This window comes from Pollicipes pollicipes, unplaced genomic scaffold (assembly GCF_011947565.3).
Source record: "Pollicipes pollicipes isolate AB1234 unplaced genomic scaffold, Ppol_2.1 Scaffold_4881;HRSCAF=5763_pilon_pilon_pilon, whole genome shotgun sequence".
NCBI classification, from domain to species: Eukaryota; Metazoa; Arthropoda; class Thecostraca; order Pollicipedomorpha; family Pollicipedidae; genus Pollicipes; species Pollicipes pollicipes.
In genome coordinates this window covers 5,105,864-5,128,209 of record NW_023596576.1, presented here as the reverse complement: position 1 = coordinate 5,128,209, position 22,346 = coordinate 5,105,864, and the positions used below count along the sequence as shown (strand labels likewise).

The 22,346-nt window shown below is 57.7% G+C and overlaps 1 protein-coding gene across 1 annotated transcript in view; it reads right to left on the bottom strand.

Moving 5' to 3' along the window:
• Positions 1 to 22,346, bottom strand: part of LOC119101837 (fibrillin-2) — a 63,698-nt gene that overhangs the window by 33,967 nt on the left and 7,385 nt on the right. The window contains exons 3-8 of the mRNA XM_037225260.1: positions 16,362 to 16,444; positions 2,038 to 2,136; positions 1,619 to 1,726; positions 1,196 to 1,291; positions 845 to 1,039; positions 21 to 269 (exon numbers count right to left, since the gene is read on the bottom strand). Of these exons, the coding sequence (XP_037081155.1) occupies positions 21 to 269; positions 845 to 1,039; positions 1,196 to 1,291; positions 1,619 to 1,726; positions 2,038 to 2,136; positions 16,362 to 16,444 (830 nt within the window). The remainder of the gene's footprint in view (positions 1 to 20; positions 270 to 844; positions 1,040 to 1,195; positions 1,292 to 1,618; positions 1,727 to 2,037; positions 2,137 to 16,361; positions 16,445 to 22,346) is intronic.

Below are 22,346 nucleotides of genomic sequence, written 5' to 3'. Positions count from 1 at the left end.
TCGCCGGCGCTGTCACGCACCCATGCAGGTCTTTTTGTCCTGGCTGGGAATGTAACCGGCGTCGCAGCTGCAGAAGTAGCCGCCCTCGATGTTGACGCAGGTGCCGTGCTCGCAGACGCCGGGCTGGCCGCACTCGTCGGCGTCCACGCACTGGTTGGTGGTCTCCGAGCGCACCTGGCCGCGCGGACACTCGCAGCGGAACGAGCCGACCGTGTTGATGCACTTGCCACCCTCGCAAAGGCCTGGGATCGCCTGGCACTCGTCGATGTCTGGAGGGGGCGGGCGCTCCCGGTCAGGGCGCGGCGCTGATGAGGTATCATTATGAGGGTGCAGCGGGACATGGCGCAGAGAGGCTGCGGCGGGACAGGACGGCCGCTTCTGACGCCTTTGAACAGCTGGAGACGCGTTTCGGAAAGGCATGACGCCGCATTGAATGCGGTTAGACCGCGATGACGGCGTGCACAGCGTTTGTTTCTCTGTGTGCGTTTTAACCAGCTGAAGAACAGTTCCACACACAGCGGGCTTATCTTTTAAGTTGTAGGCGTAGTGCAGAATGCACAGGCTGTATTGGCGACCATTTGAGGCTCCCACGCCCTTACAGAAACATAATCTACGAAATCCACCGCCGGCGATGTCGAATTGCTCCATACCGTCAGCGCGGATGGCGTGACCGCACGGACACTCAGAGTGGTGATCATGCTAACACACTGGGAGCGAGCTGATTACGAGCCCCTGCGGTAACGCCGAAGCTGACCTCCCGCCTCGCCCGCCCCCGCTCCCGCTCCTGCCCCGCCCCCGCTCCCGCTCCGCCCCCGCCCCCGCCCCCGCCGCTGCCGCAGCTCACCGACACACTCTCCGCTGTGGATGTTCTTCAGGAAGCCCGTCTCGCATGGCAGGGTGGCCGGGCAGTGCTCGCATGGGTGGCCCCAGGCTTTGCCGACGGTGGCACAGCACAGCTGCTTGGTGCAGATGACTCCCGGCACCTGCGACTTGCACATGTCGTTGTTTACCTCGGTAAAGCATGGCCCCGTCCGGTAGTCTGAAATCACAGGGCGCCGGTGGTTTGAGTCAGCTGCCTTCATGGCGTCATCCTTGGGTGGCCAGTGAGGCTTATCAACGGCAGTAAGTAAACCAAGGAAGAGGTCGGAACAACCACGTGGTGCCATGTAAATATGATTCGGGGGTGGCCACTCACCAGCCTCGCAGCGGCGTCCGGTGAAACCGTACACGCAGGCGCAGCGGTCCGGACCGATGCAGCGACCACCGTTGAGGCACGGCTCGGTGCAGACGGCTGCAGCAACGAAGCGACGCTCAGCGTAATCATCACAGACCGGCCGGGGCGACAGGCCGGGCGACACTCAGCGGGACCATCACAGACCGGCCAGGTTCAGTGTCATCAGGGTCTAGGTATTGACATTCAGCGTGACGAGCTGCTTCGTACAAACACACCAACATCAGGAAGACAAAGCTGCACGGCATGTGGCGCATGTGACATCGCCACTCATTTCACCTATTAGCAGTGTGACGATTTGGACAGAACACGACAGACCCCACTGAGCACGGCTCGTGCGTTTCCACGTAACGCCACTGCGGTCGCGGTCCACGCCAGCCAACTCACGCTCGTTGCAGAAGTCGCCCTTGTAGCCGCCCCGACACATGCACTTGTCGCCGAAGCACGTGCCTCCGTTGAGGCACATGGCCTGGCAGGAGGGGACGCGCCGCTCCTCTGCAGCACACGCGGCCCCGGTCACAGCGACGTCCAGGGAACGGCGAGATTGTCAGTATGTGGCGGGATCTCGACAGCGAAGCACGAAAGCCAAATTCACAAAATCCTCGCAAAACAGACTCCGACTGTGGAGTAGCCGTATGCGGAGGGTGCTCGACACTTCACATTACCCGCCTTCCGAGCACAAAGCAGAGGAAGCTACAGACGCACTCCTCGGTTTACGCCGCCGGCTGGCATCGCGAGAGGAGACGGCTCGCGTGCCGGCGAGGCCCGGCGCTCGCGCGGGCGCCGGTCCGTCGCTGGCGCCTCACCTGCCGGTGGGGAGCATGCCGGTGACAGCTGCCCCCGCTCGCACTCGCACAGGTTCGGCCGCACGCAGCGGCCCTTGCCGCACCGACGGTTACACACCGCTGAAACAGAGCCAGGTGGGACCAGTCAGCACCCGAGGAGCACCGCTAGATGGTGTCGCATCCTTAACAGCGCAAATGTGCTGGAAGATTGAACACTGAACACATTGGCTGCTCAGGTATAAAAACCTGTAACACGTCTTAACTTACTATTTAAACCTAGAAACATAATGTCAGTGGCGTTGCAGCAGTTTGATGTGCTAATCTGATCTGTCTGACCTGATCCGGGCAAGTGCACAGACGTGATTCGCTTCGATGTTTTGATCGTTTCGTTCGTTTCAATGATGATTTGTTCTCACGAAAATGCATCGATAACTCACAGTGCAACCCACGCGTTTGCACGTGTATGGAGGCCGATGACAATGCCGCACGCTTGTGCACATCTGCAGGTTGAGTCACTCACAGTGCGCGCTCAAACTTTCTCCCACACGCTCGAACGGAAGTGCACCGAGCGCTGCTCAAATGCACGCCCACACACAACCAGACCCACCGGCTTAAGCACACGCACACTCGCTGGTGCACGCACGGAGCCCGCGGGCCGTCAGCATCCACCCAGCGACCAACTGCGCGAAGTTGGTCATCGCATTCCCGTCCTCGTTGTAAAACAGAGGCCCATTGGTCAGTGTCAGAGCAGGGCAAGTACCATCCGTCAGGGAGGAGCTTTCGTCGAGTAAATCCGGCCGGCCAAGTCCTCTCCAGGCGCACCGCCTTCGGCAGGCTGCAGCCTCGTTCCATCACTCCTCCCACACTGACCGAGCGGCGGCGCGTGCAAACCCGGCTCACGGCCGATCGGATGTGGGCTGTCGATGGACAGATCGCTATCGATGAGCACTGGACGCCCAGTCGCCGCCCGCTCTCCCACCGACAATGGGCGGCAGGACGGCTCGAACAGGGTGACTCGGCCGTCGAGCCGTTCGTCAGTCTGGTCCGAGTAACCGTCAGGTCGACTGGCTGCTCAGCTTACCAATGGCTGAGTTCTCTGTCGCTAAGCAAACGCTCGGAAAACCTTAATCTATCACGCCACTTACAAAGGGGGAAATCAGAGTCGAGTGTTACGCAATAAAGTATGGTAAATTGCCGAATTTTACGGTAGCATATGAATCAGAAATCCACTGGGTGGACTGGCTGCGCGCTACTCGATCGAGTCCCGTAGCCTGCGCCGCCGGCGAGCGGCCGGTCCAGGCGGCGGCGCTGGCCGTCTGCAGCTCCGCCGAGCCGTCGCCAGGCGGCGCGCGCGTGCCCGGTTCCGGCGGCGGCGGCTGCGGCGGCGGCAGCGGAGACCGGCGCGGTTCCGGTCCGTGCACCATTGTACCGCGACGAGCGGACAGGCGTGGCCGTCAATACGGCAGCTTCATCAGCGGCCCGGGCGACTGGCTGGCGGCTGCAGCCGTCCGGCGGGCTACTGTATGACCAGCTGGCGGCCGCACGGGCGACCTCAGGGTGGGGGGGGGGGGGGCAGGCGGTCCACCGCAGTTGTCCGGCGGACCACTGCATGACCAGCTGGCGGCCGAATGGGCGACCTCAGGGGGGAGGCAGGCGGTCCACTGCAGTCGTCCGACGAACCACTGCATGACCAGCTGGCGGGTGGCCTCAGGGGGGGGGGGGGCGGGCGGTCCACTGCAGTCGTCCGACAAACCGCTGCATGACCAGCTGGCGGCCGCACGGGCGACCTCAGGGGGGCAGGCGGTCCAGGTGGGGGAAGGGGGGGCAGAGGCGCCAGATCTGGTAGAGGGAGAAAGTCGAGGGCAGTGGACGCACTTTCGTTTTCGGCTTTTGCCAGGAAATCCAGCAGCGGGGTGGTGTAATCCTACCATCGGTAGCGCCCTCAACACCCGTTCGGTCACGCTCAGATGGCAAAACGGTGATAGCACGGTCCCCGGGCCCCTTTCTAAAGAAGTTTCCCTGTAATGACGAGCCGGCCGATGGAAGATCTGATCTGATCTGGTCTTTTTTATCTGATCCGGGTAAGTGTACGGCCATGGTTCGCTCCGTATATCGCTTCAATATCCACGCACCGGGGAAGAACTCAGACAGAATACAAGAAGAAGACCGGCGTTGATGTTGTAAGAACCCGACAAACAGCTCCACATTTCGACAGTTAACTGCCAAGCTCCCATCCTCCTCATCTGGAGTCCCAAACACCATGCGTTCAGCCGGACAGGCGGGTCAGCGCGTTCCGGCCGTCGCCGGAGTTCGCGTGGCCCGCCGGTGCACGGGGAGCGGTGGCGGGCAGCGGACGGCCCGGCATTCCGGGCGCGGGGCGGCCCTGGCGCGGCGCTGGCGGCCATCCCGCCCTGAGCACACCCGCCGCCCGGCCGAATGACAAGCGCGTCCGCAGCTCCTTCCACATGCAATCGGCAGGATCGCCGCGACACTGACTCAGCGTCGCCTGGCGTTCAGCGCCCTGGAAGGTCGCCTCTTATAAGGTGCGGCGGTGGTCCCCGGCCGTGAACCCACACGGGCAGCGTGCCGCCTGTGGCAGTGGTGTGGTGGGCGACAGTCGGCACACTGGTGCTGCAGGCGCCAGAGCATCTCAACGGTGTTTGCTTATGTACGCCGCCTGCTGCTCTATGACAACGGTCGGTGCAAGGCCAAGCGTATTTTGATATTTTCAAGAGGACAGCAAACACGCGCCTTTAGTGACCAGTGTTGGAGGAATTGTCTTCTCCCTTTCTGTAGCAGTTCCGAAAGCCCGGATGAATATCTACGGTTACGGGAAGGTGTATGTGAACATTGGCTGGGTGCCAATCTATGCAGCACTATACAACAAGTGCGTGCGTCTCCCCTATCCTCCCAGATTCATCGGCAGAGACCAGAGCGGGTGTGTGCATGTTCACAGATCCCTAGCCAAAGGAGATCCGTCTTCGTCTTCCTCAGTCTCAGGCAGGTGGTTTGCATGTACGTCTCTTCTAGTCCTGGGCAGGTGTTCGTCCCCTCCATTGCTGGGCAGGAAAGCATCTTCTCCAGTCCCAGGCAGATCGAATGCGTCTGAGTCTCCTCCAGTTCCTACAGAGCAGGGGTACGTGTGCGTTCCCTCCAGCCCCGGGCAGACGAGGTACGTGCACGTCCCCTCCAGTCTTGTGGGGAAAAGGTACGTGCACGTCTCCTCCAGTCCTGGACAGAGAAGGTGCGTTTGCGTCTCCTCCAGTCCCGAGCAGAGGAGGTGCGTGCACGTCTCCTCCAGTCCTGGGCAGAGGAGGTGCGTGCACGTCTCCTCCAGTCCTGGGCAGAGGAGGCGCGTGCACGTCTCCCCCAGTCCCGAGCAGAGGAGGTACGTGCACGTCTCCTGCAGTCCCGAGCAGAGGAGGTGCGCATGTTTCCTCCGGGCCCGAGCAGAGGAGGTGCGTGTGCGTCTCCTCCAGTCCCGAACAGAGGAGGTGCGTGTGTCTCCTCCAATCCCGGGCGGAGGAGGTACGTGCACGTCTCCTCCAGTCCTGGGCAAAGGAGGTGCGTGTGCGTCTCCTGCAGTCCTGGGCAGAGGAGGTGCGTGTGCGTCTCCTCCAGTCCTGGGCAGAGGAGGTGCGTGTGCGCCTCCTCCAGTCCCGAGCAGAGGAGGTACGTGAACGTCTCCTTCAGTCTCGAGCAGAGGAGGTACGTGCACGTCTCCTCCAGTCCCGAGCAGAGGAGGTACGTACACGTCTCCACCAGTCCCAAGCAGAAAAGGTACGTACACGTCTCCTCCAGTCCCGAGCAGAGGAGGTGCGTGCGTCTCCTCCAGTCTCGAGCAGAGGAGGTACGTACACGTCTCCTCCAGTCCCGAGCAGAGGAGGTGCGTGTGTCTCCTCCAGTCTCGAGCAGAGAAGGTACGTACACGTCTCCTCCAGTCCCGAGCAGAGGAGGTACGTACACGTCTCCAGTCCCGTGCAGAGGAGGTGCGTGTGTCTCCTCCAGTCCCGAGCAGAGGACGTGCCTGTGTCATCCATGTCGTCCCCGGCGACCTCGGCGGACCGGGCCCGGCCCTCGCTCGACGGCCACAGCCCGCAGCGCCGCACCGAGCCGGCGCCGACGAGCGCCGTGTCCATGTATGGTCGGTCAGATGACATCTGCGCCGGCCGCGTTGCATCGCTGAATACGTAACTGTGTGCGCGCCGCCGTCCTCGCTCCGGGAAAGGCCACCGACGGCGGCGGCCCGGCACCTGCGGCCCATCAGTATGCGGCCGGGCGGCGCGGCGCTGGCCATGTCCGGCGGGGGGAGCCGAGGTCCACCGACGCGGTTGGCGTCACAGCCAGCCGGCCGGCCGTGTTTATTTCCAGCGGATCCCGGGAAACGGCGGGCTGGCGCCACCTGGTGGGCGAGCTCCTCACCCCCGGGTGAGTCTGGTGGGCGAGGTCCTCACACCCCGAGCGAGTCTGGTGGGCGAGCTCCGCACCCTCCGAGCGAGTCTGGTGGGCAAGCTCCTCAGCCCCGAGCGAGTCTGGTGGGCGAGGTCCTCACACCCCGAGCAACCCTGGTGGGCGAGAGCCTCACCCCCGGGTGAGTCTGGTGGGTGAGCTTCTCGCCCTCGGGTGAGTCTGGTGGGCGAGCTCCTCACCCCCCGAGCGAGTCTGGTGGGCGAGCTCCGCACCCCCCTCCCCCCCAGCGAGTCTAGTGGGCGAGCTCCTCACCCCCGGGTGAGTCTGGTGGGCGAGGTCCTCACCCCCCGAGCGATCTGGTGGGCGAGCTCCTCATCCCCGGGTGGGTCTGGCGGGCGAACTCCCCACCCTCCGAGCGAGTCTGGTGGGCAAGCTCCGCACCCCCCGAGCGAGTCTAGTGGGAGAGCTCCTCACCCCGGGTGAGTCTAGTGGTCGAGCTCCGTACCGCCCCCCCCCCTCGAGCGAGTCTGGTGGGCGAGCCCCTCACCCCCGGGTGAGTCTGGTGGGCAAGCTGTCACCCTCGGGTGAGTTATGGTGGACGAGACCCTCGCCCCCCAAGCTAGTCCGGTGGGCGAGCTCCTTGCCCTCCGAGCGCGTCTGATGGACGAGAGTCTTCCCTTCGGGCGAGTTTGGTGGGCTGTGACACTGGGGAGTGAGTCATCACGCAGACATTCATGTGTTTATACTGGGAGGCACTTCTGTAGTGGTCTCGTAGTGCCCAAAATATAAATATAAGTACTTTGTAACTTAGTAAGTCATCTGTACGTCAGTGATAATCGTACGTGTTACGACATGATGGCACATGCTTTGGACTGCTCGGCACACATACGATGTACTTTATATATGGAGGAGCTATCAGCTGCACCGGGCCGCTCGGTACGCAGCTGACGTGACGCATTCCAGCACCATGATGTGTGGCGATGACGCGTGATGCATTCCAGCACCATGATGTGTGGCGATGACGCGTGATGCATTCCGGCGTCCTCCCCGAACGACGGAATATATGCATTAGTCAGCTCCGTTCTTATCTTAAAGTCAGACGACATACGTAAACCAGGGGCGGCAAAAATGCCAGGAGGCGCCGAGGAAGGTCGTCGCGGGACGGCTGGGGCGTCACGGAGGCGGCGCGCCACCGGCTGTGTGTGACGGACATGCACGACTGGTGAGGATCGCGCACCAGGATCGGCTGCTTGTGTCCTAGGCGACATGTATCGATGAGTTCAGGAAAGATTATGTACCGCTTTGAATGCTGGCAAGCGGTCTTTTGGATCCAAGGTTCGTACAATAAGCACGTGCGATGATTTTTTTATGATCCAGTCACCTCCTCAAAATTCCTTTCAGGATCTTCCAGGACTCATTTGACAATGGGAGGCAGCTTCCTAATGGTCTTGTACGGCAAATAAAGCTATTTAAGCTGTCATCATTCAAACAGTTAAGATACGGTGCAGTTAACATAGCACATGTAAAACGATGCCAGATTAGGACCAAGGCGTTCCTATCAAAAATTTCCCCTCCTCGTCTGATGACAATTATGGCGCTCCAGTCTCAAAACAAAGCAAAACAGGGCGGATTGCTGTACGTATCTTTTTTATAAGATTCGGATAATTTCTATCGAGAGTATCATTGGGAACTGTAGTCCCGATTGCGACACGGTTATCAATAGTAAAGGCCTATGCCTGAGCGGGCTCGTGAGCCGTTAGTTGGCCGAGTGTGGAGCACGTCCGTACAGCAAGTCCGGAACTCCAGGCATTGCGAAGCAGCGATAGAAAGGAGTGAAAACGTTGGGGCGCATGTACCCAGGGTAGATAGGACCTAAGACCTTGGCATATTTGATGGTTATGCACGCACGTTAAAAAGTCAGTAGCAACTTGAGGTCTGCATATTTTGTGCGTGCATGCGTCTTGCGTTTTTTGACGATATGTGTGTGTATGTGTGCGCGCGCGCATTCCATCTCGGTGCCAAAATAATACTACACTTCGCTTGCTGGAGAGGTACACAACTTGCCCGTGCTTGTTGTAACAAATTTGAAAGGCAGATTTTTCGTATAGACACACACACACACACACACACACACACACACACACACACACACACACACACACACACACACACACATATATATATATATATATATATATATATATATATATATATATATATATATATATATGTATATATATGTATATATATACATATATATATATATATATATATATATATATATATATATATATATATATATATATATATATATATTACGTTGATCACTATGAGCGATGTACCATCAACGCATCAATCCACTTGACAGAAAGTGTTACAAGAAACCGTCTGCATTGTGGCTTGTGCCGTACCTCCAATCTCACTTTGGCACCTCAGTTGTCGCCATGTCAATACTCTCCTGTAAGATTGGAAAGCACCAGCCTTCACGCGTTGTCTGTTAGGTAAAACAAGTTTAAAGAACAATGCCCTTTGAACTGGAGGCGGACCAGGGTGTCAAGCGATTTTGCGGTAAACGGGATCATGGTATGTATTTGCCTCAATGTGCAGCTAGAAATCATGCCAAACAGTCTCCTAATATACGGAACCCATCTTCATCTTGTCTGAATAACCATCCAGACACCAGGAACAATCTACATACATGTGCTGTGGAAGCACACCGGAATCTGGAAATCGCTTGGGGAGTCACGCACGGGTCTGTGTTGCGGATGGCGCTACTAAGGGCATGCGATCGCTTGGGGAGTCACGCACGGGTCTGTGTTGCGGATGGCGCTGCTAAGGGCATGCGACACATCACGGTATTCAGGGCATTCACATCACCGCACCAAGTCATGTCACAACGTAACTCCACAGAAGTAAGCCATGTTATAACGTGACTTCACAGCAACAAGCTGTCAATGCCCCCATGCGGCCTCATGATATCGCGACCTCACAGGATGGCGTCACATCACAGCATCTCTCACAGCACCTCATCACAGTCTCGGTGTGCGTCACAGCAAAGTCCCCACAACGTCCCCACATCACATGACGCGACGGCATCACGGTATGCATTGCCATAAGGCAGCACATGAACTTGCAACATCAGTGTGCCGTATCACGTCACCACACCGCGGCGTCACATTAAGTTATCACATCCCAAGATTACGTCACAGCGTCACATCACGTGATCCCGGCACGCCTGGGGCGAGCGTGGCGGTCGTGACGCGGTGGTCTCCCCGGAGCCGTGCAGCCGCCTCGGCCGTCACCAGGTTCGTCCGCCGCCGAGAGTACCGCGACGCCATCACCGGCACGACAGAGCCCGCTGACCCGAGCCGGGCCCGGGTCAGAGGGAACGGACGCGGCGGGGCCGCCCCGGCGAGCGGGCCGGACCGCCTTCAACGACAGGCAGAGCACGGTTACGACAGCCTCGGGGCGTAGCAGTCATTCCTGGACTCGCCACGGCTCCGGGCGTCCGTGCCACTCTCGTCCACGTTCCGCGGCCACGTCGGACACCGGTCCACTCCACACAGCTGACGACCAACCCGCCAGCGCCCACGAGCAGCCCGGTGCTGCACCGGCGCGCGGCCGGCCGGCGCTGGTCGGTCGCCGCCCCGCGCCGCGCGCCGCGCGTGCCCCCGACACTGAGCGATGCACCGACGAGGGACGCTGACGGAGCATCGGACCGCCAGCTGCAAACTGGGCCTGCCGCCCGCTGCCAGCCGGCCACACCGGCTGATCGGGGCCCGTGCGCTGCATCGCGGCGGCAGGTGAGCGCCTCGTGTGCCGAGACGGCTGAGGCGTCCACGGACGGGGTGGAAACCGGAGACTGCTGACGGGCGAACCTCATGCTAAGGGGAGACGGGACGCCGGCCGGTGCAGAGTCCTGAGTTGCATTCCTGGTCGGATTGCATGGGCGCTGTTCACGTTCAGGGCGCGGTCGAGCAGTAGCCGAGGAACGAGTCATCTTTCTCAATAGCACGCGTTGTAAAACTACAGCACTTAACGGCCAGCCTATAGGATAAAAAAGACCATCACGAATGTTTCTGGGCCGCCTCTGGTCAACAGTCATAACAGCGAACGCATTGCAAAGTATACGGCCGGGTGGCGACCGCGTCCGCTTCAGTTCAAACGGCGCGTCGACTGATGGATCCCACCGTCTCGGTGATGACGGCAGCGGCACCGGACGCCTGGCAACATAACACAGCCGCAGACGGCGCAAAGCGGCGCCGCCGACGCCAGCACAGAGCTCAGCGGCGCCGCCGACGCCAGCACAGAGCTCAGCGGCGCTGCCAACGCCAGCACAGAGGTCAGCAAGCGATTTCCAAGACATCGCGGCCTTCTGATCGGAGCCAGTAACCGAGGCCTTCCGATCGGAGCCAGTAACCGAGGCCTTCCGATCGGAGCCAGTAACCGAGCCGCGGCGATGACAAGAGGCGTGACTCCACAACAACCGACCGCCGCCGGCCGGGAGCGCTGGAGTGAAAACGAGACGTCGGGACGGGCCCAAGTTTAACAGTGAATTTCAGCAAGCGAGCAATAAAAGCATGCGGAGTGCGAGGTTTTTGTGATCTTTTGGGCAGAACACTCCCACCTCGTCAACGATATTCTGGCCAGAGTCAAATTCCACTCATCAGCCATTCACAGCACGCTGCGAATGTTGGGGCCCTGGAACCACCAGTGCGACCGCAGGTCAAGCAGAGTCACGCAGCGACGCCTGCGCGAACGTGACAGCCCGCGCGGATCGCCACCGCCTCCCGACCGGCTCTCGGCCGCGCCCTGTCACACCAACGGCCTTCTAGCTCCGCACTCCCGTCTCCAGCTATCGCCGGCCGGCATCGGCAAACGCGGCGCACGCCGCGCGCGCGGCAACAATGGCGCGCGCGCCGGCCCCCGCGGCGTACAATGGCGCGTCTCCCGGTTGCAGAGTGGCGCGGCGCGGCGTCCCGCGGCGCGGCCGGTCGCGGCGCGCGCGCGGTCGGCCGGCGCGCCGTCCGGCTCTAGTTTGCATATGAAAAGACGATCGCCGCGTGTCCACCGCCGGGCGACCGCGCCGCCGATGAATATGCATGGCGATGGACCGCGTCTGTGTTCCGGGCCGCGCCGGGCACGAGCAAGCTCCGTCAGCGGCGTGGGGATGTGCTCTGCGGCAGGTGGCACGGGCACGCACTGTCAGGCGCCGTGTGTGCTGGTGTCTGTGACCGGCGGCACTAGCGGAGTCAGGTGCGTTGCAGGTGTGGGCCTATTGTGGGTGGTAAGCTGCATGAAGCTGGCTTCTGGTTAAGTCAATCGTCTCTGAATAGCGATGGAAATATTGGTGTATGCGTTTGTCATGGCGGTGGGCGCTATACATCACTTTTTGGGACAATCAAGTCTGTAAAGCTGCTTGCCCGCACGGCCGTCTCATTTGCTGAAACGCAGGCGTATCCATGTTGCAAGATAATCATCACCATTAGCGCTTTTTCACACGAGAACAAGTCCCAGAATCAGTCCCAAGAAGGATGGCACTGTCGCTGGCAAGAATCTAGACACAGACCCAGCGCCGAATCTCTGAGACTTGCCGTCCTTCGTCAGCTGACTTGGCCGGCGGGTCGGCGCTCAGCGGACGTCACAGACTCCGCGACCCGCGTGGCGACGGCGCTCAATCGATCGTGCTTCACGCAGACTCGGCGCTCCTTGCAATATGTCACTTACAACTTAATCCCCCCGCGATCATCTTAATCCGCGGTGACAATTTGCGCAACGGCCACGCACGTGCGTGCACTTTCACTGGCGAGCGCCTCGGCAGCGGCGACTCCGCTGCTCAGAGCAGCGGCACCCGGCTGCGGCGGCAGCGTGTCAAGGATAGCAATATGGGACACGCATAATGCCAGGATGGGATGGCGCGAGCGGCTACCGCCGGCTAATCAGGGGCAGCATCTCCACCGGCGACGAAACGGGAGCCGCAGCCAGAGGAGAAACCTACCGTGCGGCGCCTCGCCTCGCTGCCGCCGGATATCGGACACGGCCGGACGACACCTGGGGAGGTGTGAGTCGTCGCCGGTCCCTCGCCTGCAGCCGGTGAGGCTGTTTGCCATGCCGGTCCGTGCTGGCTCAACGCTCCATTGGAAATCACGCGCAAATCCGTCCATTTGTCTGTTGACTTCCTGCAGCGAGGGATGAAGCCCTTCTTGCCACCGTCTTCCGCAGTGGGCTATTTCCAAAGCGCACTTTATCACGGGAGCCTCATACCGCAAATCGGCTGCCAAGCGGCTGACAGCCGATGATGGCGCCTCGCTTCTCCAGTCGCCGCTCATCCATCACTCGGCGCCAGCTGCGGCTCGGCGGAGGGGACCGGCGGACCCGGCGGCGGCCGCCTCACGCGTGCCGCTGTCCGGCCGGTCGGTCCCAGGCCGGGCGGACCCGGCGGCGGCCGCCTCACGCCTCACGCGCGCCGCTGTCCGGCCGGTCGGTCTCTGGCCGGGCGGACCCGGCGGCGGCCGCCTCACGCGCGCCGCTGTCCGGCGGGTCGGTCCCAGGCTGGGCGGACCGCGCGGTGCGGACGGGCGGCTGTCCGGTGTCACAGGGAGCACCGCGCCGCAGGCTACTCTGGGGTCTGCAGGGCCATTGAGTCCACCGTCCGAGGCAGCCTGACCCCCGCGGCGGCGGTCAAAATCGTGTTTAACTGTTGAACTCGTGAAGCACGCGGACTGGCGGCAGGCAACGACACTGAAACCGGCCAACGCACGCACGGGTCCATCCTATTGTACGATAGCGATTAGCCATCCGCGAGCAATGGACGACGGCATGCGTCTGTGTGGACCGACATCACCGACGGCGCACAGTGGCGTCACCGACAGCGAACGGTAACGTCAGCGACAGTGAACAGGAACACCAGCGACGGCAGACCTCGACGCTGCCCCAGACGAGCGCGACGCCATAGATGACGGGCCCGCCGCGTCGTCGGCGCCGTCGACGGCCGACGCACGTGCCGACAGTGAGCAATGGCTGCGCACGCGCACGCGTCGCGACCGTCCCATTGGGGCCGGCCGCCGCCGCCGACCGATGACGGAGTGCCGTCGTCGACCGCGCCGGCCGGCCGTCGATCCGTCATGGGGCCCGGCCCGGCTGACCCGTCTCCAGCGCCGGTGCGCCGGGCACGCGCCCGTAACGAGAGCGCGACGTGGCGGTGCGGCCAGAGCGCGCCGCTTCCGCCGCGGCGGCCAGCCTGGCGCGGCCGCGGCGAGAGCGGACGAGACCGTGCTGCGGGCGGGATGGCGAGGTGTTCGGTGTCGAGACCAAGGGAAGGAGGGGAACTGACACGGAAACAAGTTAGTAGCGGAAAAAGAGCATGCCCGAAGAGGGATAATGCAGAGGAGCTGAACGTTATGGAGAAAAACGTGTTGAGTGAACTTGAAGTGACTATTTTGATAGAAAAAATAATGCAACATTTATAGAGCCATATTCAAGGTTCCCACCACTTAAAATTATACGAAACAACGCGCATGGTTGAACGTGTGGTGTTTTAAATATTTCAGGGGAATAAAGCTCGCGACAGAGTTGCTTCAGCGGTATGCGCACCATATCCACTCGTATCGGTAATAGAAGAACTGAACGTACGTAGAAATGGAGTTCCCAAGGCCACAACTATCTGAGCTAGCCATAACAGTTTATTTTACACTATGGTGTTTGCTTTTGGGACATCCACCAAGGCGTCGAATCTGGCCTTTCGCTGCGCACAATCTGAGCGAAGGCTACACTCACCAGTTAACCTAAAAGCCTTAAGGTCTGCTATTGACCATCTTGATTTTCCGTGAGATGATGGCCATGAAATAATTTTATATCAACCATGAATAACAGGCATGTCTCATAGTTTGAAAAGTCACTGGAGAGATAGGGGTAACAGATATGAAGCAGATTGGACGTGCTGGCTTTGTCGAATATCGGCAGGCTTGACAGATGGGGGCGGTGCTAGTACCTACCCATGGATCTGAACATGTGGGGTCAGCACCTACCGGTGGATCTGACAGGTGGAGCCAGTACCTACCGGTGGATCTGACAGGTGGGGTCAGTACCTACCGATGGATCTGAACATGTGGGGTTAGCACCTACCGGTGGATCTGACAGGTGGAGCCAGTACCTACCGGTGGATCTGACAGGTGGGGTCAGTACCTACCGGTGGATCTGACAGGTGGGGTCAGTACCTACCGGTGGATCTGACAGGTGGGGTCAGTACCTACCGGTGGATCTGACAGGCGGGGTCAGTACCCACCGGTGGATCTGACAGGTGGGGTCAGTACCTACCGGTGGATCTGACAGGTGGGGTCAGTACCTACCGGTGGATCTGACAGGTGGGGTCAGTACCTACCGGTGGATCTGACAGGTGGGGTCAGTACCTATCGGTGGATCTGACAGGCGGGGTCAGCTCCTACCGGTGGATCTGACAGGTGGGGTCAGTACCTACCGGTGGATCTGACAGGTGGGGTCAGTACCTACCGATGGATCTGAACATGTGGGGTCAGCACCTACCGGTGGATCTGACAGGTGGAGCCAGTATCTACCGGTGGATCTGACAGGTGGGGTCAGTACCTACCGGTGGATCTGACAGGTGGGGTCAGTACCTACCGGTGGATCTGACAGGTGGGGTCAGTACCTACCGGTGGATATTATATGTGGGGTCAGTACCTACCGTTGGATCTGACAGGTGGAGCCAGTACCTACCGGTGGATCTGAAGGGTGGGATCGGTGCAGAACCGGCAGGCCGGTGTAGTGTCCGAGGATGTGACGGATGGAATCGGTGAAATGTCTGACAGACGAGTCGGTGCGGTACCGGTGGGTCTGAAAGACGAGTCGGTACCGGTGCCGGTGGGTCCGACAGACGAGTCTATGCAGTGAAGGTGGGTCGGGCAGGCAGGGTCGGCACGCACAGGTGGATGTGACAGATAAGTTCGATGCAGTGTCGGTGGGTGTGACAGACGGAGCCAGGGCGGTGCTGGTGGATCTGACAGATGGGGTAGTTGCAGTACCGCTGTGTCTGTCTAGTGAATTTGGTGCAGTACCAGTGGATCCGACGGTTGGAGCTTGGTGCAGTACCAGCGGATCTGACAGACTACGTTCGGTGCGGTACCAGCGGATCTGACGGATGGAGCTTGGTGCAGTACCAGCGGATCTGACAGACTACGTTCGGTGCGGTACCAGTGGATCTGACGGATAGCGCTCGGTGCAGTACCTGCGCGCCAGGCGCCGTGCAGCCAGCTGGATGAGTTGCACAAAGCGTTCCGGCCGACCAGCGCCGTCGAGTGACAGTTGCTGCAGGCCAAGATTAATCTGCCCCGCATTATGCAGCCATTCAGACCGACGGCCTGAGCGAGGGAGGCACGAGCGGGTCATCCTCAAACTGGGCCGCCGCAGCCTCTCCCCTCCCTCGAACAACGAGAACCTTGTCGTGGCCTTGTGCAGCGCGCTGGGTTCCGAGGGAAGATCCATCGGCACCGTTCTCGGAACAGAGCTGCGCAAACGTCGCCCTAAATGAGCACGCGCTCACGCTCGGTCTCAGGGACGTAGAGGAATGTCCCTGAACGGAAATAGACGCACGCGCATTGATTAGTGCCGCATACCCGATAGATAAACGACGAGCTGAAAAGCCTTAATGAGGAGGTCAACCGGAGAGGCACTTAAAAAGCACTCCGTGTGTCAAGAGCACGGCAAGCGTCTTGTGGTCTAAAGAACGCCCCGGTGAGTGCCGTCTAACTCGCGCATTTGCAATAGCCGTGTGGAGCAGCTTGACCGGCAGCCGACACGCGTTCTGAGCGCGACGAACACTCCAGAGGGTCACCGACGAACACTCGAGAGGGTCACCGAAGCTACCGGAGTGTCGGCCGCCGCCCGTCCCCCGCGGCCGCTCCTCGGCGCCGTGCACTCACGTTGGAGGCACAGGTCGGTGCCGGGCTTCTCCGACCAGCCGGGACAGCAGTGGGGTTGCCGACGGGAGCCGCATGTGTTCTGCCTGCAACCACATCAAACGCCGGTTATACAGGGCTCGGGGCAGGAGTGCTCGGGGCCCGGGGCTTGGGGCTCGGGAATCGGGGCTCGGAGATCGGGACTCGGGGTTCGGGACTCAGGACTCGGGGCTCGGGACTCGGGGCTCGGGGCTTGAAGCTCAGGAGAGGATCGAGACTCGGGGCTCGGGACGGAAGGGCGGCTCAGGTAAAGCTTACGACGGGGCTACGGCTTATATAAATCTCAGGAGGGAACGAAGGCACATGCAAATCTCAGGAGGGAACGGAGGCACATACAAAGCTCAGAAGAGAACGGAGGTACATACAAATATCGGGAGGGAACGGAGGCACATACAAAGCATAGGAGGGAACGGAGGCACATACAAAGCTCAGGAGGAAACGGAGGCACATACAAAGCTCAGGAGGGAACGGAGACACATACAAATCTCGGGAGGGAACGGAGGCACATACAAATCTCGGGAGGGAACGGAGGCACATACAAAGCATAGGAGGGAACGGAGGCACATACAAAGCTCAGGAGGAAACGGAGGCACATACAAATATCGGGAGGCAACGGAGGCACATACAAATCTCGGGAGGGAGCGGAGGCACATACAAAGCTCAGGAGGAAACAGAGGCACATGCAAAGCTCAGAAGGAAACGGAGGCACATGCAAATCTCGGGAGGGAACGGAGGCCCATACAAAGCTCAGGAGGGAACAGAGGCCATATGCACGGCTTAGGATGGAACAGAGGAACGGAGGAGACATAAGGAGAGTTTAAGGGCAGAGGTGGCACAAACAGGGATCAGGGGAACGTTGGCGTTGACAGAGCTCAGATCTCAGAGCTCAGAGGGTGCGGTGGCTCATGCACAGCTCAGGTAGGTTTATGCACAGCTCAGAAGAAGATGGTGTTTTGTACGCAGGTCAGGCAAATTTTGTGTTTATGGACCTCATAAAAAGCACGATGTTTTTTAGAGCTCAACATAAATTAAGGAGTTTAGCAGAAGATGAACGACAAATGAACGAAGACGCGGTGCTTGCTTGGAAAACAGCTTTGTTCGTGATAGGTTATCATCATGCCCCATTTCTAGGTTGAAGATGAGCAAACATCCAATTCCCAAGCGACAGCCTTGATCGGCAAATGCTTCCCTCTGTACAATGTGCACACCCAGCGGTCGGTCTGGTCCCTAGACCTCGTGTGGTGCCGAGAGCTGGCGGAACGCGACAGCAGAGTCGTGGGTTGCACATAGAGAGTACACGAGCTCCCCTGCGGACCAGTCATAATAAACAGGGCGGCCGTGCGGCAAAACAAACCTCAGTTCACCCAGCTATCGGAGCCATTGAGCACCGCTCCACACTGAGGAAAGCCATGGAAGACGCGAAACTTCGCCTCGTAGGATGCGTCCAACCTGATCACACCGGACCCCGACTCTGAACCGGACAACGAAGGGTCTGAATCGGCTGAGACTCGGCGGAATGACAGCGGGGGGGGCCATGACGTGTCGACTGCTTGTGTCAACGGCGGACTACCGACCTCGGTGGACCGAGCTGAGCGGCGCCCGGGCGCACCGGCCAGCGTGAACCCTGCGGCAGACAGCGATCAGCTTCAGCGGACCCGGCTGCGCGCTGAGGCAGCAAAGCGTGCCTTTCGTTTCAGCGCTGCCGTCACTTGGAGCAGACTGCCTGCTGAGTGAAGAGAAGCAGCATCTACATCGGCGCTTCAACCCGACACACTGGCTCGGCTTTCCCGGCAGTCTAATTCGTAAATCAATGTGTAGGGCGTGTTTCATTTTTGTATCCGTATTTCATTTCACCTGTTTTGAGCGTGTGTATTTTAACACCAAGCCATTAACGAAAACCAGAAGGGGTGGCGGTTTTGCAGTGGTCAATGCGAGTGTTCCACATTTATGAGGGGTTTCGAGCTCAACTAACTATCTTAAAGATCATTTGGTGCAGTCCACAGCCCCGCCCTTCTTAAGACCTAAAGCCCTACAGTTTTTTGGGCTACACGTCCGCGAAGATGGGAAGACTATTTCGGGGAGAGTACTTCTAGGTAGCCATGGCATTCGTGATGTCATCATAACGTCATTTAAAATCTGCCAGACCATAAGTCATGCAGCGATAAACGCCCAGAAAATACATTGGTCGAGTCGTTCATATCTGGTGTTCGTGAGCACGATTTCCAGATAAAATGGTCGTCAGCTGGCTCTAAATCAATGTTGTGCACGGTAGAATGCCGTAATCAAGCAATGACGTATTGAGGAGCATATTTACTCAACAGATATGATGATGTTTAGAGCAGTTTTGCTACTTAAAAGTTTACCAATAGTAATAAGTGAGCTTGTTTCATCATATCTTACGGTCGCTTCAATATCTTCGAATGCCAAACATTCCAGTTAAGTTACGCGTCAGGGAAACCAGAGCCACTTGGCTCGACTCTCCGTGGAAACTGTTCCCCCTGTCAGGGTGAGAGGCAGGCGACGCCATATAGCCTCAGCAGCTAAGAGCGTCGTGAAGCCCCAGTGACAACAATAACGAGAACCAGAGGAGTCACGTGATCGAGTGTTGATGATTGCCGATATGACTACAAGTATGGGCCCCGCTGCAAACACGTGTAAAAGAGGCCTTGGCAGGCAATCTGCACTTTTTTGTAAGCGGAATCAACGACGCTCTCATTAACTAATGCGTCACGATCTGACGAAAACCGTGCCCACTTCAAACAACCTTCAGAACTTTTTGGGCTACATAGTAAACCACGCCGTAACAAAAAGCAAAGCGACATGTTGCCCCTGATGTTTTGTAACGCTAAGAAAGGGCAGAATGATGACTTTTGTTAGTATAAATGTGCGCAAGGCTGCACAATAGCAGCATGGTGCTGCCAGATAAAAGGGTGGAGCAGTAGCCCTGCCCGGTCCGTGCACGACTCGGCACGACTCGAGTACGTGGATTTGTTTGCGAGTATTTTTGTGCTGCAAACACCGCCTCTCGTCGTTTTTGACTTGCTGGTTTGTCATGAACAACCCCTTTTGCATTTCGCGACCATCCTTTCACGTGAAAAACAGGTGCAGCTTCGGATAAATAGAATGAAGGCATCTCACGCGTACTGCCTAGATATTTTCATGATATGCGAATTAGTTGTGCAATGCTAAACAGACTTCTGCGATGTATGTTCGTTGGCGTCTATTCTACAGAAAGCTCGGATTACTAAGATGGTCCGCACACCGCGGATGCACCAGCGGGCCGTGTGTTAGCAGCTCTCTCAGTAATGACATGTATAAATTAAATAGCTTTTCGTCGGCGTGCCAATGCATCGCATCCGTCTGGAAGCGAATGAAAGTGCAAGCTTGGAACGCCACTCTTTAAGTGCTGAGTGAAAAGGAAATACTGAACCACTTGAGCTCATCTGCCAATCTTTCTCGGAAGCCCACATCGATACAATCGTGCATGATGCGTTCAATTTCGAGGACAAACGGCCCTTTTCTGACCTTGCCTTCCGGTTGGCGGTGTCCATTTCAGGCACAATGTCTGATGAATGTTTCGCACATCGATGTGCGTTTGCGTGTGCGCATATGTATCTACACATGTCTTAAGATGTCTGATTTTTGCACCAAGGAAAGAGAGGGATAACTGTCAATTCCCTAGATAACAAACGAGGACTTATGTCAGGGTAATATTCAAGGTGGCTCCGGGGTGACAAGCCTCTCCATCGTTATTAGATTTGTACATGCATTGACCCTCGTCCTGATTTTCCGTCTCCCATAAATGGACTGATAGGGGTGTCGATGGGAACCCCCCTGACGTTTTTAACATAGGAAGCATGGAGCCTCGCGGAAAAACACGGTACTGGTCTCAACGAGATCTCGCCATTGTTACACGTGTTTTAACCTGGTCATTAGTGGCCCTGCTAGGATAGGGCAAATGTAGCATTTCCCTGAATATCAAACTTTTCAGCTTCACATGCTCATGTTTACGAAAGTATGTATCGTAGCAACATAAAGCTTGCGCAGATGTGTCCTCTACTTTGAGCGCAATAGCGTAAATTGTCATGCGTTTTGACCATATATTTGGTATCTAGGCCTCTGATAATGTGCATGTGTGTCTACCCCGCGCGACCGCCGGATGTGACGGTTGGGCCCGCCAACTGCGCTGACCTTACATTGTCGTCCGGTCCGGTCATCGTCCGGTGTTCCCAAAAAATGTCGCTGTTCAGTAACTTAACAACTATAGACAGGTGTTTAGTGGCGAAACAGACGCAATGAATATTGACAGGATAAAAGCCATGGGCTACCGAAAATTTGAACGTGGCTGCACGATACATCAGAGAGAAATCCTAAGAAGACCTTGAGGCTGCATGACCCCCCCCCCCCCCCCCTCCCCTTCGGCTATCATGGCAAGAGTTCATATGCATGCCAGTTAATGCTAACTCAAGAAATCAGCTTACACGCGTACGAAAACACAGACAAAACATGGGATGTTGTCACGCGCCGTGTAAAAATATCGCGCGACCGCGTCTGCCATGCGCCAAAATGGGCTTTCGGTGAGGAATTTGGCGGTGCGTCGTCATTACGAATGGGCCCCTGAATAAGATGGCTCAGTTGCTGAACCAGCTATCCTATAGATCTGTGTCTGATGAAGCGAGGATAATGAGACTAAATAAGGAAAAGACGAAAAGTGGTGGGGAAGATCAGCAGCCATGTACCGGCACCAAACAGGTGTGCTATGTGTTTGCTTTTTGCATAGCTCTCAAGGCCAGTGCCCATAGTGTTGTTGCAATGGTTAACAAATGGCTTCATTAACCGAATATCACTCAAGTTCAGTCACCAGTTAGCACCATGTTTCAGACTTCAGAGCATCAACAAAGGACGTCTGTAAAAGCTGATTTTCGGACTGACCCTGCTCTAAGTCCTGGCGCGTAGGCGCGGAGGCATGCGGCGTGGATGGCAAAGTCGGGATACGGCTGACATCAACACACCCATTGTAATCAATGTGCGAATGTTTATTTTAATAGATGTCTCATGTGAAAAAGCACCGAAAACGAGCTCTCGCCGCAATGAGTAGCGTTGCATTGACCTGCCGTTCAAAGGGCCCATAGTGTTTTGAACGGTCTCCAGCCCAGGTTTCGTACTAACAAGTGATACAGTCAAACGAGGCCCTGGAACTCGGGAAGCTGTTCGGTCTGCTTCCATGTCTCGACATTGTCTGACACTTTTTCGTTGAAAATGTGACTTGAGGCACTGCTCAGCTAATCCTAACGATTTTCAGTGGTTCTTGGCGCTTTGAGTCTATTGTCGCGCATGAGTGTGCTTGAAAAAAATCACGGCGACTGAGGGCTGGATGTACTGTTTCGACCGACCAGGCACACATTCGCAGTGGACGCATTCCAGCCATGACACACTGGTATGCCATAGCTGAAATGCGTCTGCTACGACCCGCTCACGAGAATCAAATAATCGCTTTAGACGGTCGATTTTATTCTCCCCATTACTTATTTGGGCGATTGGCTCTGTTTCCAAATGTCCGCACACGTTGCGCTGGAGCCTTCACTACATGCCGCCTGTGCATAAGTATTCCAACGTGCGGCAAACGTCTGCCAGTCTTCGGACATCTGTTCGGTCCCTAAAGCTAGCAAGTAGACGAGTCTTCCCAAAATAGCAGTAAAGACCCGCAGCGGAATCAGCGGCAATGCAAACAAACAACGGCAGTGCAAACAAGCAATGTCAGCAGTGTCGGCCAGCTTTGGTGCATGAGTGGCAGGCAGTGGTCTGAGACAGGTTGTGTCCGAACTCACTCAGGGCTTATCGCCTCTCGGAACCAGGATGCATGTGAATCGATTCATTTCACAGATCTGAACCATCAATTCAAGGAAGGAGTGGACTCGGACTCGGATTTAGACTTCAACCCTATTGGTT